Below are 14096 nucleotides of genomic sequence, written 5' to 3'. Positions count from 1 at the left end.
CAGTCAAAGTTATCATACTGCCATTTCACATCAACTTTGTAATTAGATAATTCATCACTTTATTAATTCAAAAGATTGCTTTCTTTACTACTTTATAGCATGCTACAGTAGGGAAACCCAACTGAGCTGATCAACAAAAAGGCTCTAAAATTTGGTCCTAGATGAACTTGAAACCCTCATGTGGCAAACACACACACACTCCCGACCTTTCAAAACAATAGAAGCAATATTCTTTCCACAAATCCGCCTTGCAGCAATGGTGAAATGATATAGCACCAGTACCTCTAGAATAAGAGGTCTAACAAAACTGAAACTTGAAAATTAAAAACTGAATATATCACGAACACCTTTGTTCCTACTTTCTACTGAGGCACACTGCTCTTCCGAACAAAAAGGACCAAAGAAAGAGTTATTTGGTAATTTTTCCTTCTTGCTGATTTTATACACTTTATTAAAATCATGAGGTTATGGCAGAATATCACATAGATTATAGTAATACTCTTGGTCTAAAGACACACACCAGCCAAATGCAAGTATGCAGTCTCGAATATAATAGTATCATTACTATTGTCTTGTGTCTTATTTCTAACGTATCTCTATCAAAAATATTAAATCACGGGGCACCTAGGTGGCTCAGTCGGTTGAGTGTCCGACTTCAGTTCAGGTCATGATCTCACGGTTTGTGGGTTCGAGCCCCGCATCGGGCTCTGTGCTGACGGCTCAGAGCCTGGAGCCTTCCTAGGATCCTGTGTCTCCCTCTCTCTCTGCCCCTCCCCGACTCACGCTCTGTCTCTGTCTCAAAAATAAATAAACATTAAAAATATATATAGATAGACATTAAATCACTATTCTTTTCCTATTATGAATTTGCAAGATTCTTGTTTTAATAATTTCCCACTGTTTCTGTAATAAAAAAGAATTCTCTCCCAGTAAAAAAGAATTTGCACAGAATGCAAATCAACGTAAAATTTAAGTATCATAATACAGAAAACCCTTCCACAAAACTCATTTTCAAATCTGTACAAGCACAGTGTATACTGAAAAACCAGCTGCAACTAATAACATTAACATTTAGAGTTTAGAAAGACAAGCTGTGGAGGTCACATATGTACCCGAAAGAATAAAAATAACATGCTACCAGAATTATTACTTTGTTTGAAAGGGAAAGGGAGAGAACATCTTCTCAAACAGATGTGGAATTTCTAATAAAAAAATTCTGTGGCAGTTGTACAATATTATAAAATTAAAGAGTACTTTGCAGAACTCTGGAAACATAATGACACATGTTTTATGGTCAGGAAGGACACTTCTAATATTGTTATTTCCAATTCAACAGGTTTTTTTGAAACATTTCAAGCAACTAGTTCATTCTGTATTTTATTACTCAGATCTTATCACATTTCTAATCGGTCTACCAAATGCATTTTTAGAGAAGGAAGCGGTAAGTCCAGAAAAAATAATTAAGTACATGTTTAAACAACTCTATGCAATAATCTCTAAATATATATATATATATATATATATATATATATATATATATATACACTCTTTGCATAGAAAATAAACTCAAAACTATCTCTACTGACATTAAGTTTAGGCATTAATAACCATTACGAATAATAATCAATATATATTTCTAGGGATGGAATAGAGAAATAGTACTCATTCCATGCCATTTCAGTGAATTATAACATGATGACTAATGAATCTTTTAATTTCAGCTTTTTAAAATGCATGTGTGGGAAACATTTCATCCATCATGGAAAGCTTACTTTTATGTTTCCTGTCTGACATCCCAAGGAACTACTCTCAAGTCACGGAGTTGTCACGAATGCAGGAAACAGTAAATGATTTTCATCTGCCATAACTACGGGCTGAAACCAAGCCCATTACTAGGGGAAAGGTACTATTTCCTGTTCGCAAACTTTCTTCTCAACAAGATAGGTAATTTTCAGCATCTCCAGAGACACCAGCGCTGGGCACGACTGTAAGCCATGGTCTGAAACTCTGGTTGACAATGAGCCACACTACACTCTTGATAATCCACATGACAGCACAGGGAGACGTAAAACACTGAACTTTTAGACTGGAATATAAATAAAGCTGGGAGGTGGGGCCAGCAGTAGTAGAAATTTATAATATGTGTTAGACACATGAAGTACTTTTGATTTAATCCTCACTTTCATCTGTGAAAGCAAATGAAAGTTATTGTTAGTATAACAATCAACAAGATGAGGACATCAAGCTTAAGAGAATGTTATTTTCTCGTCTAAGAAAGCAACTTAACCATCATACTATTTGGCATCCATTTAAATTAGTCCTTCTCTTAATTGCTGTTGTCTCACCATTTAAAGTTTTTATTTATTAGTTATAGTATAAACATTTTTCTCTATTTGTAGCAAATATTTAGAACCTCAAACAGTACACTGAACCACAGCAGTGGTCATGCTAAGATAAATCCATTTTGAAACCTGACCCGAAATTTGATTTGAAGGTAGAAGGGGAAGAAAAAAATTGTGGGCTGGTAAGGAGAAGGGGCCTGCGGAGACAGACACACAAATCTTCTCTAAACTATCTGACAAAGAGTCGGCAGAGTGAATCTAGCCTCCACCTCTCATGAACATACAAATAACCTCTCCTGTGTGCTCATTTGTAAGTATCTCCAATGCAGCCCACACTTTGGCCACCGCAATTACTCTCAGCAGTTCCCATCGCTTTCCTCACACTTGACACCTTCAATTCCATTCAGTCAGGCCCTTCAACCACCGCCACCCCCAGTAACATACAATCTAATTTAAGTTTCTAGGGGTTTTTTTGCTGGGGTAGGGGGGCCGAGAGAGAGGGAGAGAGAGAATTCCAAGCAGGCTCCACACTCTCAGTGCAGAGCCCAATGCAGAGCTTGAACTCTTGAACCATGAGATGATGGCCTGAGCTGAAGTCAAACACTTAACTGACTAAGCTGCCCAAGCACCCTACATACAATCTAATTTTTAAAAAACCAAGCAAACTATTGTGCAAATAGAGCTCCCGGCCAATTCCCCCAGCCCCTCCATCCAACCACATCACCGCTCTGCAGCCCCTTCTGTAGAAAGTCTGGAGGTGCTATTACCTTCACTAATTTTCTATTACCAACTAATGCAAAACAAACATTTTAAACATCAAGCTTTTATTCAAACTCTTATTGTATCACCGAATATAACAGAAACATATATTCCACAGAGAACAACCACCTTTTCAAATCTTCTCTTTCAAATCTTCAGTATGTTTTTCTCAGTTCAGGGGGTCAGAGGAGCCAGCACCCTTCACTCCCCACCAGCATTTCCAGACCATTTGTCTATGACTGTTTCCCTATACCACCCTCTCTTCTGAAATCCATGCCATTAATTTTACTTTCTATGTGAAGTCTTCCTGGATACCCTCCCCTAGAAAAATTTCTCCTTCATATGCCTCACGCTATTTACTTTTCTATAGCCAGGCAGTAAATTAATAAGTGGATAGGATATATTTATAAAGCAAACTCCTACAATCTAAACCCCAACTGGTAATTGCTATCCGCAAGTCTGTTTGTTTATGTGGGAGTGGGGAGCAGGAGACTAATATTGGTGCTAAGTGGAGGAAAAAGAGGCCTACTTGGAAATAAGATCCACCAAAAAAGACTACCCAATAATGTCTTTGGAAGAAGGGGTTGGGGAGGGAGGGTACGGGAGGTTCTAAGTAAAACCAAGTCTTAAGTAGCAGAAGCACATTCCGTGCTAAGAATCTAGTTCAACAGGAGATACATACACTATTTTCAACAGAAAATCCCAGAGTGTTCAAAACATAAACTGCCAACTTTTAAGGAATTACTCACGGTCTTCTATTAGAAAAAGCCACCAGCCTGTTTATAGCAGCATTATCTACAACAGCCAAATTATGGAAACAGCCCAAGTGGCTATCAATTGATGAATAAAGAAGATCTGGCATGCATGCATGCGTGTGTGTGTGTGTGTGTGTGTGTGTGTACGTATATATATATACATATACATATATATGCATATATACACATATATATATAATGGATTATTAGTCATAAAGAATGAAATCTTGCCATCTGCAATGACATGGGTGGAGCTAGAGAATATTTATGCTAAGTGAAATGAGTCAGAGAAAGGCAAATACCATGATTTCACTCATACATGGAATTTAAAAAAATAAATGAGCAAAGGGAAAAAAGAAAGAGGGAGGGAGAGAGGGAGAGAGAGAGAGAGAGAGAGAGAGAGAGAGAGAGAGAGAGAGAGAAACCAAGAAACAGACTCTTAACTACAGAGAACACACAATGGTCACCAGAAGGGAGGTGGTGGGGGGATGAGGGAAATAGGTGATGGGGATTAAGGACTGCACTTGTCATGATGAGCACAGAGTGACATATGGAAGTGCTGAACCACTATATTGTAAACCTGAAACTAATATTACACTATGTTAACTAAAATAAGGAGGAGGAGGAGGGGAGGGGGAGGGGGAGGAGGAAAGGAAAAAGAAAAAAAGGCTAGCAGGGAATGAAACATGCTCTCAGGATTAAGAACCCTTTCATCCTCCACTGAGTCCTTTCATTTTCTGGCAAGTGCAAGTTTAATACGCATATCCCCAAGTAAGACTTTTGACTTGGTAAGGTTTTTTTGCTGTAGTAAATAATTTTCAGATTTATAACAACATATTTCTATAACTTGTATCAAGAATGCTTTGTACATACTAGGCCTGAAAAAAAGGGTCTGCTTAATTTAATAACTGAATTCACTAACTTCTCAAGTAGCTGAGAGGCTTCATAACAAAAGACTAATTGTAAGGAGTATTTGGAAATATAAATGAAAAAAGAACATTTGTCTGAAATCTAAGTATTAAAATATCAGATATAAAACAAGTGTGAAAATTACTGAAACAAAAAAAAAAAAAAGAAAAGAAAAGAAAATTACTGAAACCAGGTGATGGAAACAGGAGGGTTCATTATACCAGTCTCCCTACTTTCATGCACGTTTGGAAAAGTCCATAATCAAAAAGTCCAAAAAATTAAGATATAAACAAATTTAGAAAAGCTCTCAGAGTTGCTTACGCCATAAGTGACCATGAGATGAGCTGACACATAAGCTCGGCATGGCCAACGCCTGCACAAACCAGAATGAACGTTAATGAAGGGGACCGAAAGCAAAACATAAAACAGGACTTCGTTTATTGAGGCCAGGTAATGCCAGCCTTCTTCAGAGCATGAATCCAAAAGGCTGAGGGAGGCAGGGCAACGCGGACCCACTCTTGACAGCCTGTACGTATGAAAGCAGCAGCGGTGGGCAGTACGCCCTGTGGGGCCCACTTCCCTCAGTTAATTCTATGCCAGGGACACAGGGAGGGGCAGTTTCAGGGATAAAATCGTCTGCCCAATGTTCTCCATCCACTTCCAACGCACTTGTGATCTGCACCATCACACATTAGCAGTGGTAGGAGCTCAGCAGCTCATCCCTGAGGTGTGCAGGACGCAATCAGCTTAACATGAGACTACTCTATAAAAACAATGACAAAGAAGAAAGTAGGGAGAAAATGAGGAGGAGGAGGAAAGTGACCCCTTTCAAGGACGTATTTGTAAGCAGAAAAGTAACTCAACAAAACTTTTAAAAGGAGGTACAGGGGGTCTTAGGTTAATGCTGCTTTAACCCACATTTTAAGGCAGAAATCACAGATCTGAGTCCAGTTCCCCTCAAAAGCTCAAAGGTGAACACATGTTCTACTTTTGTGGCAATGTCAGATACAACCACGTGGGGAGGAGAGAATATTATTAACACTTTGTCTGCTTATCCACAGAGACGTAACTTTCCCCCTACACGGCATGGAAAGAGTTTCACTGTAAGATACATGAAACTAAATTTTTTAAAAGAAATTAGAGAAATAAATAGTAATTCACATTTTACACTGAGCAATAGAAAGGACTTTTCAGTGTCTTTCATAAAGACTAATAACACCAGTAACTAGCACTTGAACATTTTCTAATGTTCAAGAAAAAACTGTCACAGAAAAGGCACAGACTTTACACTAAGAATGAAGTTATAGTCATCATAAGGCACTTTTTTATCTCTCAGGAGGTGTTACTTTGTAGAGTGTTTAAGCACCTGTGTGCATTGTACACACGGTACTCCTAAAGGTTATAATTTTCAGAGGGATGTGAAATAAAAACACACGAGAAACTTCTCACATGTGTTATAAGTAACCACTATATTTTAAAATCAGTTTTAAATTGAAGACAAATGGAAATTTAATGCTAAGATGATATTACCAGAAAAATCATAAAAACGTACCCTAAAGAATACAAATACATTTGGGGAAAACAAGAATAAATCTCTAGCAATCACACTAATCACATTTAAAATCTTAGAAAATAGACAGATTGTAAAACACACCTTAAAAATATTCATGGGATAAGTACATTAGTAGATGTGCACTTACAAATTGTAACATCGGTGGCAAAATCACCCTCGAATGTAAAATTTTACTTGTTATTAAAATGTGATCGATATTTAAGCAAACCCAAAAACACACTATGAGAAGGCAAGGAAAGCAAACACACAGCATTAGTGGGGATGGATCTATCTGGTCCTTTGTCCTGATCCGAGGATAGACAGCAAGGATCAGTCAGCGCATTCTTTCTCTTTGAGCCCAAACAAACCCTCAGAATCATTCTAAACAAAGCATGTCAGATAGTGTCTACCAAGAGACCGCAGATAAAATATTGAATTAAACCTATTTTCTATCTCTAGTCTAGGATTTCAGTGACATAAAACACTTAAACAGATTTTTAGACAATCATTTTTAAATCAGAAATGGTTATATTTTCATATTATTTAGAATTCACTTAATCAAGAAATTGATTCCAATAAATTTTTCACTTTAAAGACCAAGATCTATCACAGAAACAACCACAAAAGCAAATGAATGTAATTGGCAAACTTGAATCCATTAGTAAGAAACAATGGAATAATATACTGCTTTCTTTTAGAAAAGAAAGCAACCCTTTCAAGAGTGCAGACAATGAATGTTCTCGGCCGTTAATAAGTGTACTGATGAGACAGAAAAGGTAATACCCTTTTCAACAGAAGCAATACATTCTCTCATTCTCCACTTATTAAGGTGGGAGAGTGATTTAAGGCTTGAAAATCCTGGATTTTCAAGGATCAACAAAAGAAAAAGTAAAGGGTTGATTTATGGCATTAACAAAGATTTCAAACACTTAACACTTACTTTTGCAAAAGCTTCAAAAATGTCAAAGGAAGGTGGCAGCTGAGAAGCATCCTGTATTTCTTCTCTCATGAAATGTTGAAATGTCATTACAAGTTGCCTGAGGCCCTCTTTCTTATCTTCGGTCAGTTTGTTAATATCTTTTTTAAAGAGAAAATAAATAGCACAATCACACAGTGAATTTTTAATGGATAACTTTCAGGTGTTCAATGTTAGCTATTAAACCAGATATTTCCTGCTCTAGATTTCATTCTGACAGAGAGCAAATATGTTTCTTTTTATTTGTTGACAACTACAAATTATGATACATATATTATCAATTAAATTCTGCCAAACTTCATCGACAATATAGGATCAAATGCCTATCAAAGCAAAATAAATATACACACAGATGAAAACCACTACAACCAGAATCGGTAAAGATGTGCATTACAGATTCTCCACATTATCCTGTGCATGTGTTCAAGCCATCATAAATGCTTAAAGTCAGTGAATTTAAGCAGATTTTCCCATGAAACAATTTACAACCAGAGCATAACTAACTGATAAACAGTGTATCTCAAAGGCAGGAAAAAAAAAATGAGAAGTAAAAAGTTCAGCTAAAGTTCATTTGGTGAAATGTGTCACATAGCACATTGAGAAGGAAACAGGGACCAACCCAAGAAACCCCAACTTCAAGTTATTTCCACATTGAATGAACAAGATGTGGTGCTGTTTACAGCACTGTCCACAAGAGCCAAAGTCTGAAAAGAGCCCGAATGTCCATCAACAGATGACTGGATAAAGAAGATGTGGTGTGTGTATAATATGTGTGTGTGTGTGTGTGTGTGTGTGTGTGTACACATATACACACAATGGAGTATTGCTTGGCATTCAAAAAGAAGGAAATCTTGCCATCTGCAACAACGTGGATGGAACTAGAATGTATCATGCTAAGTAAAATAAGTCAGTCAGAAAAAGACAAATACCATATGACGTTACTCACATGTGGAATTTAAGATACAAAACAGATGAACATAAGGGAAGGGAAGCAAAAATAATATAAAAACAAGGAGGGGGACAAAACAGAAGAGACTCTTAACTACAGAGAACAAACTGACGGTTGCTCTGGAGGGGTTATGGGTGGGGGTTGGGCTAAATGGATGAGGGGCATTAAGCAGGGCACTTGTTGGGATGAGCACTGGGTGTTATACGTAAGAGGATGAATCACTGGAATCTACTCCTGAAATCATAATTGCACTATATGCTAACTAACTTGGATATAAATTTAAAAAATAAATAAATAAATAATTAATTAATTAAAAAAAAAAAAAAAGATGTGGTGCTGCTAAAACCCAAATAGAAGGAGAAGGTTCCAAAGAGTAGTTATCCAAATATCACCCCTTTGAAAACTCAGTTTAATCTGTACCACAAAAACGTGTTAAGACTAAGGAGTGTACAATTAATAACATTTGAGAACACTGTACTTAAGGTAGCACGTGTAAAACCACTACTGAGCAGGGCTAATGTTAACAGTAAAACTCACTGCAAGAGATGTTAATTACCTAGCCATAATATAACACGAAAAAATGACTAATTACTTCTCTATTAAAACTTGAAAACATACATCAAGTTGAACTATAGCATAATTCTCCTGCTCGTGTCAGGTCTACATATTCTCTTTAAATTACTTGTTCAACGGAATAATTAACCCCATGATTTCTTGAATAATAATTTACTATCACTGGCACTTAGGATCCCATAACCATAAATCTATACAAGATCATCTTCTCATTGGTCTCCACCCAGAAATACTAAACTGTGTGGCAAAATTTACCCTACAAGGTCTAGCTACTTTGGGGTGAAGTCATTTACAATCTCACTGAAGAGGGTCTGTGCCAATAAGAAGGAAAAATAAACCCTACATTTACTGAACACTCTGATTTGGAAGGCCACTCAGTGTCCCCAAACAGCATGGCCACCACCGTGGTAGTTCAAAAGAAAAACAACACTCAATGCTGTCAGACACCCCAAGTCAGCCATACCTTCTACTTTCCTTATTATCTAAAGGACCAGTGAACCCAAAAATTCCCTGGAATCCCCTTGTTCACATCACTCTTCCTGGACATCAAAAAGAAACTAAGAGTGGGTTATGGTTCTTTACAAACTCCTAAATCGCCAAAACTACCCTGGAATAAATAAATAAATAGTCAGTCGTAGATAAAAATATGAAAAGTGTTATTAGATTTGCCTCACATAATAAAGAGAAAGAAAAGCAATGTTAAAAAGAAAGCAACACACAGGGTCAGCAAATAAATGATAGGATTCTTTTGATGGTGATATAAACAACCACTTACTTGACTCCAGATCATAAAATGAATAAAGTTTCTCCGATTCAGAGGGTGTTTCTTCCATCTATGAAGCAAAGGGGGAAAACACCAAAAACAATTTCAGGTGCTCTAATATATAAATGAATATATTTGACTATCTTTAGATATTTTAATAAAAGTCCGTTTATTTTTTTTTAATTATTTTTTTCAACGTTTATTTATTTTTGGGGGGACAGAGAGAGACAGAGCATGAACAGGGGAGGGGCAGAGAGAGAGGGAGACACAGAATCGGAAACAGGCTCCAGGCTCCGAGCCATCAGCCCAGAGCCTGACGCGGGGCTCGAACTCACGGACCGCGAGATCGTGACCTGGCTGAAGTCGGATGCTTAACCGACTGCGCCACCCAGGCGCCCCAATAAAAGTCCGTTTAAAACAACAACTTTCTATATATTCCTTCTCTTCATCACTTTCTTAGAGTTGAATTATTTAATCAGTAACAATTGTAAAATAAAATCTAAGTTGTGACTTAATCTACCAGTTTAATTTCCAAATGGAAAACTCTTTTACGACAAATTTTCATGCTTTTATTTCTTTTTCCCCAGTTCTACCCACAGATTTATATCACTGTAAGGATTTTGCTACTAATGATTATAGAAAAGCAGAGATGGATGAATAAAATAATAATTTATTACAAACTGTAAAACTTTGAACAAGATAACTCACCTTTCCTAATCTAAAACATAGTAATCATAGCACCTGATTCTCTGGGTTGTTATGGGGAAAAATGAGGTCTATCGTGTAAAGCAAGTAGGACAGGGCCTGGAAATAGGATGTGTTCAATAGAAGGCAGCTATTACTATAATTGCTTTCTATTAGATTCTGATGCAGTGGGTCCTGGTTCTCTACCTTTTCAATATTAATAAAGTAAAAAAAATTTCAGACTCAAATATTATAATGATCACAGAGGTTAAAGAAATGCATAATAACAAAGTTGATCTGAATTTATTATCGCTTTGAAATAAATTTGTATTTTTTAACACAATATATACATTTGCAAATAGTGGTTAATTATACGATAGATGTCATATACTCAGTTCAAAGACAATGCCCATTTCATATTCCACATTCATTTTTTGGAAATTGAGATGTTACTGGCATATAACATCTTGTTAGTTTTAAGTGTGTAATCATACTTTTACATTCTTAAAACTCTCTATTAAATTTTATAGCCCCCCCCCCCCCAATAAAAGTCAATAACCAACAGGACAGAACAAAGCTGGAGACTGAAATAATTTGAGAAAGAGATATTCATGTGAAATTCTGGCCAAAAAAAAGGTCTGGAGGGTATTGCCAGAGGTTTATTTCAAAGAATCTAGTGAATGTTTTGGTAAAGTAGGGGAAAGGATTGAAGAAACAATTTCAGTGAAACTTGGCTATAAAAAAAAAAAAAAGATAATCACACTTTCATGTAAAATTAATTATCATCTAATTAAAACCTCACTTGAAGAAGCAACCAAAAAGTTAGTGCATTAGTTCACAGTCGAAAAGTAATGAAGGGAACGTAACAGACATCACTGGCATCTCACGCCTTAGATACAGGACCTTGTGTTTCTATTCCCGGGAGGTCACACACACAGAGGGCCCTCAAAGGTGGTGCTGCCTCACCACCACTGAGGCTGTGACTCACAGCAAAACAGCAGGTTTCTGTCTTAAAATACTCCCTGGAGTAATCTACCTTCTCCCTTCATATGCGTTTAAAGACAGCCTTAAATAGGAATAGTACCTGCAACTTCAAGAGCTTTGGCGAAATTAAACCCCTAGCATATTTCACGAATTTTGTACTCACAAGTTTGAAAACAACTCTGCCAAGAAGTCGAACGGAATCCGGGGGATACCTGGGTTTGCAGCTTTTAAGACATTTGCATTCCCGCTTGTGGTCTTGCCAAGCTTTTTTCTGTTAAGACGAGAGTGGGGAGGGAACATGTGACAGAGAAACGTAACTTTCATTTACAATGGCTTTAGACATTGAGAGTCATCAACACTAATTTAATTTCAACAGCCTAAATAGAACTGCATAATAGAAAATGAAAGCAATATTCTAATACTGTTAATCACGCAGGATCCAGTCTTTGCCAAGCATGCAATTACCAGGCTGGACACCAAGGCTTCTGCTCCCCCTCTGTCCTTTAATATGCCCCATGGTTATTACCTGGCTGGTGGAGTCCAAAGAAAGAATCATTATGGCTTACTTAATAATGTATAAGATAGTCTTTTAGCTGATTAAAAAGAGTTCAATAATAGATGGTAATTTTGAACACAAAAAGAAAATATCTCACCAAATTAGAAAATAAACACATGGTTCAGGAAAATTAAAAGAGGGCAGACAGCTTTCTGACTTTCTGTGCTGCTACAGTGAGTACAGAAATATCAGGAGAGCTAACATACAATAAATATGAAACCTTCTGTATTTAAAGACAACACAGAAAAGGGTTATTAGCTAAAATGACTAAATGTCACTTGCCCAGGACCGTTGTGTTTTATTTATTTTGTGGTCCTGGCTTAATCATTAACAATTAATAGTGCCTCTTTTCATTCTGAAAAGTGTGGTCTGGATGATAAATTTCATGGTCCCTTAACCGATGATCCTAGCCATGTGCTGGCGTGGCTGAAAAGACTGAAAAAGTGACCCAGTCACCAATCCTGCAACACTGTAGATTATGGACTCTCCCTGAGTCTTAGGGTCAGAAATGTTAGAGTATCCCCCTGTGAGCGGGAGACAGTTCGACCAAACGTCTAATATGTTCTATTCCAACAGGGCTGAAGTTCCATCACTGAAATGCCTGATGCTCACAGGCATTCTTGCTTCACAAACTATAAATGTGCCTCCCAACTTCTGGCCCTATTAAAATTCCTCCAGGAGGAACTCCCTTTTCCATCCACAGCACAAACATGCAGTGCACCCAAAAATTTCAAAAGTGCAGCAGCTATTTCGAAAACTGACTTTGATTCAAGTTGAAGCCAGCATTTTGTTCAGGATCACTGCCCCTGCTGAGTTGCTGTATGAAACTGTGGCCCGTGTGCTATTTCCTCATAATCCAAATCTTGAAGACACTGTTTACAAGGGGTGTCTCACCTCTTTTACCAACTCTACCCATGGTTGCCTCACTTCATTTCTTTATATCCACCGTGGCAATGCTTTTAATGTGATGTTTGTAATCTTTTTTTTTTTTTTTTTTTAGTATTTATACTTCACTCATTTCTAAATAAGACTGAGTTGCTTCGAAGGATGTATATGAAATAAGTTTATAAAATTAGAAACAGAAAATGTTAAATCTATAAAAAAAAATAGTCCTCTAGCATTTATTGAGCATCCTACGGTATGTCAGACACATGGGTGGGCAATTAAAAAATGGTGTTTCATGCGATATTCACAAAAATGCAAATGGTAGATATTATCTTCTATTAAAGATTAATAAAGTAAGGCTGGGATCTGACTACCAAGCTATGTAAACATAAAAGGGGAGTAAAAATTCTTAGTATGCCAAACAGGAGAGCTAAGTAAGTCCCATATTCGTGCACTAAATTGATCTGGGCTAGGCAAAAAAAAAAAGCATAATGGCTTATATAACTCTCATCTGACAGGAAAGAAAATCACACGGCCTTACCAACTATCAAATCACAGGAGGAATTTATCCCAAGAATGCTAACTAATGTACTGGACAATGTCTTCAAAAACAGTTTATAGTTCTAATGGCCTTCATATAGCTACTTCTAATGTCCCTACTCACTAAAAGGCATACTATTAAACTATAACTCAGGGAAAGAAAATGTTTCTATTTGTTAAGGGGCTAGTCTTAGACTAGCAATTAGCAATTTACCAACATGTGTAAGATCACTTAAAAAAAAAACATGGTTCCGGGGGAGCCTGGGTGGCTCTGCTGATTAAGTGTCCGACTTTGGCTCAGGTCATGATCTCATGGTTCATGGGTTCCAGCCCCGTGTCAGACTCTGTGCTGACAGCTCAGAGCCTGGAGCCTGCTTCAGATTCTGTGTCTCCTTCTCTCTCTGTCCCTCCCTTGCTCACGCTCTGTCTCTGTCTTGCAAAAGTAAATAAAATATTTTTAAAAAACACATACTTCCATTGTCCAATAAGTTTGAAAAATGCTACATAATGTATACCCCACTTAGAGATCTGAAGTAATTTAGTTTGTGAAAAGTTCAGTTTGCTAAAAAGCTCTGCATTAAAGAAACATATAAATTAGTTAACACAAGTTTCTCACGATTGTTACTGCTATCCTTTGGGAAGGTAGGTTGGTATATATGGGCTCAGATAAACTAAATTAGTGATATATTAACTATTACATACTTTCCTTCATGTGATCTTTGAATTCATAATCATTCACACTGACAGGAAACTAGAGTGCTGATATTTTTTTACTTCTGATTGAAGGGAGAACCGTGACTTTGGTGGAAGACTTTTCATTCACTATTAAAAGTTGAGAAGCCTGACGGATGCCTTCATTAGCCATGTGG

General features: G+C 37.0%; 1 protein-coding gene across 3 annotated transcripts in view; it reads right to left on the bottom strand.

Annotated features, from left to right (window-relative positions):
• Nucleotides 1-14096, bottom strand: part of SMYD3 (SET and MYND domain containing 3) — a 686941-nt gene that overhangs the window by 490915 nt on the left and 181930 nt on the right. For 2 of the 3 annotated variants that reach the window (XM_045049145.1, XM_011290829.4), the window contains exons 3-5: nucleotides 11410-11517; nucleotides 9591-9648; nucleotides 7258-7394 (exon numbers count right to left, since the gene is read on the bottom strand). In XM_045049145.1, coding sequence (XP_044905080.1) covers nucleotides 7258-7394; nucleotides 9591-9648; nucleotides 11410-11517 — 303 coding nt within the window. The remainder of the gene's footprint in view (nucleotides 1-7257; nucleotides 7395-9590; nucleotides 9649-11409; nucleotides 11518-14096) is intronic. The other variant, XM_045049147.1, reaches the window with a different exon arrangement.

Source organism: Felis catus, chromosome F1 (assembly GCF_018350175.1).
Source record: "Felis catus isolate Fca126 chromosome F1, F.catus_Fca126_mat1.0, whole genome shotgun sequence".
Taxonomy (NCBI): Eukaryota; Metazoa; Chordata; class Mammalia; order Carnivora; family Felidae; genus Felis; species Felis catus.
Note: the sequence above shows the minus strand (reverse complement) of the source record. Positions and strands in the feature narration are given on the sequence as shown.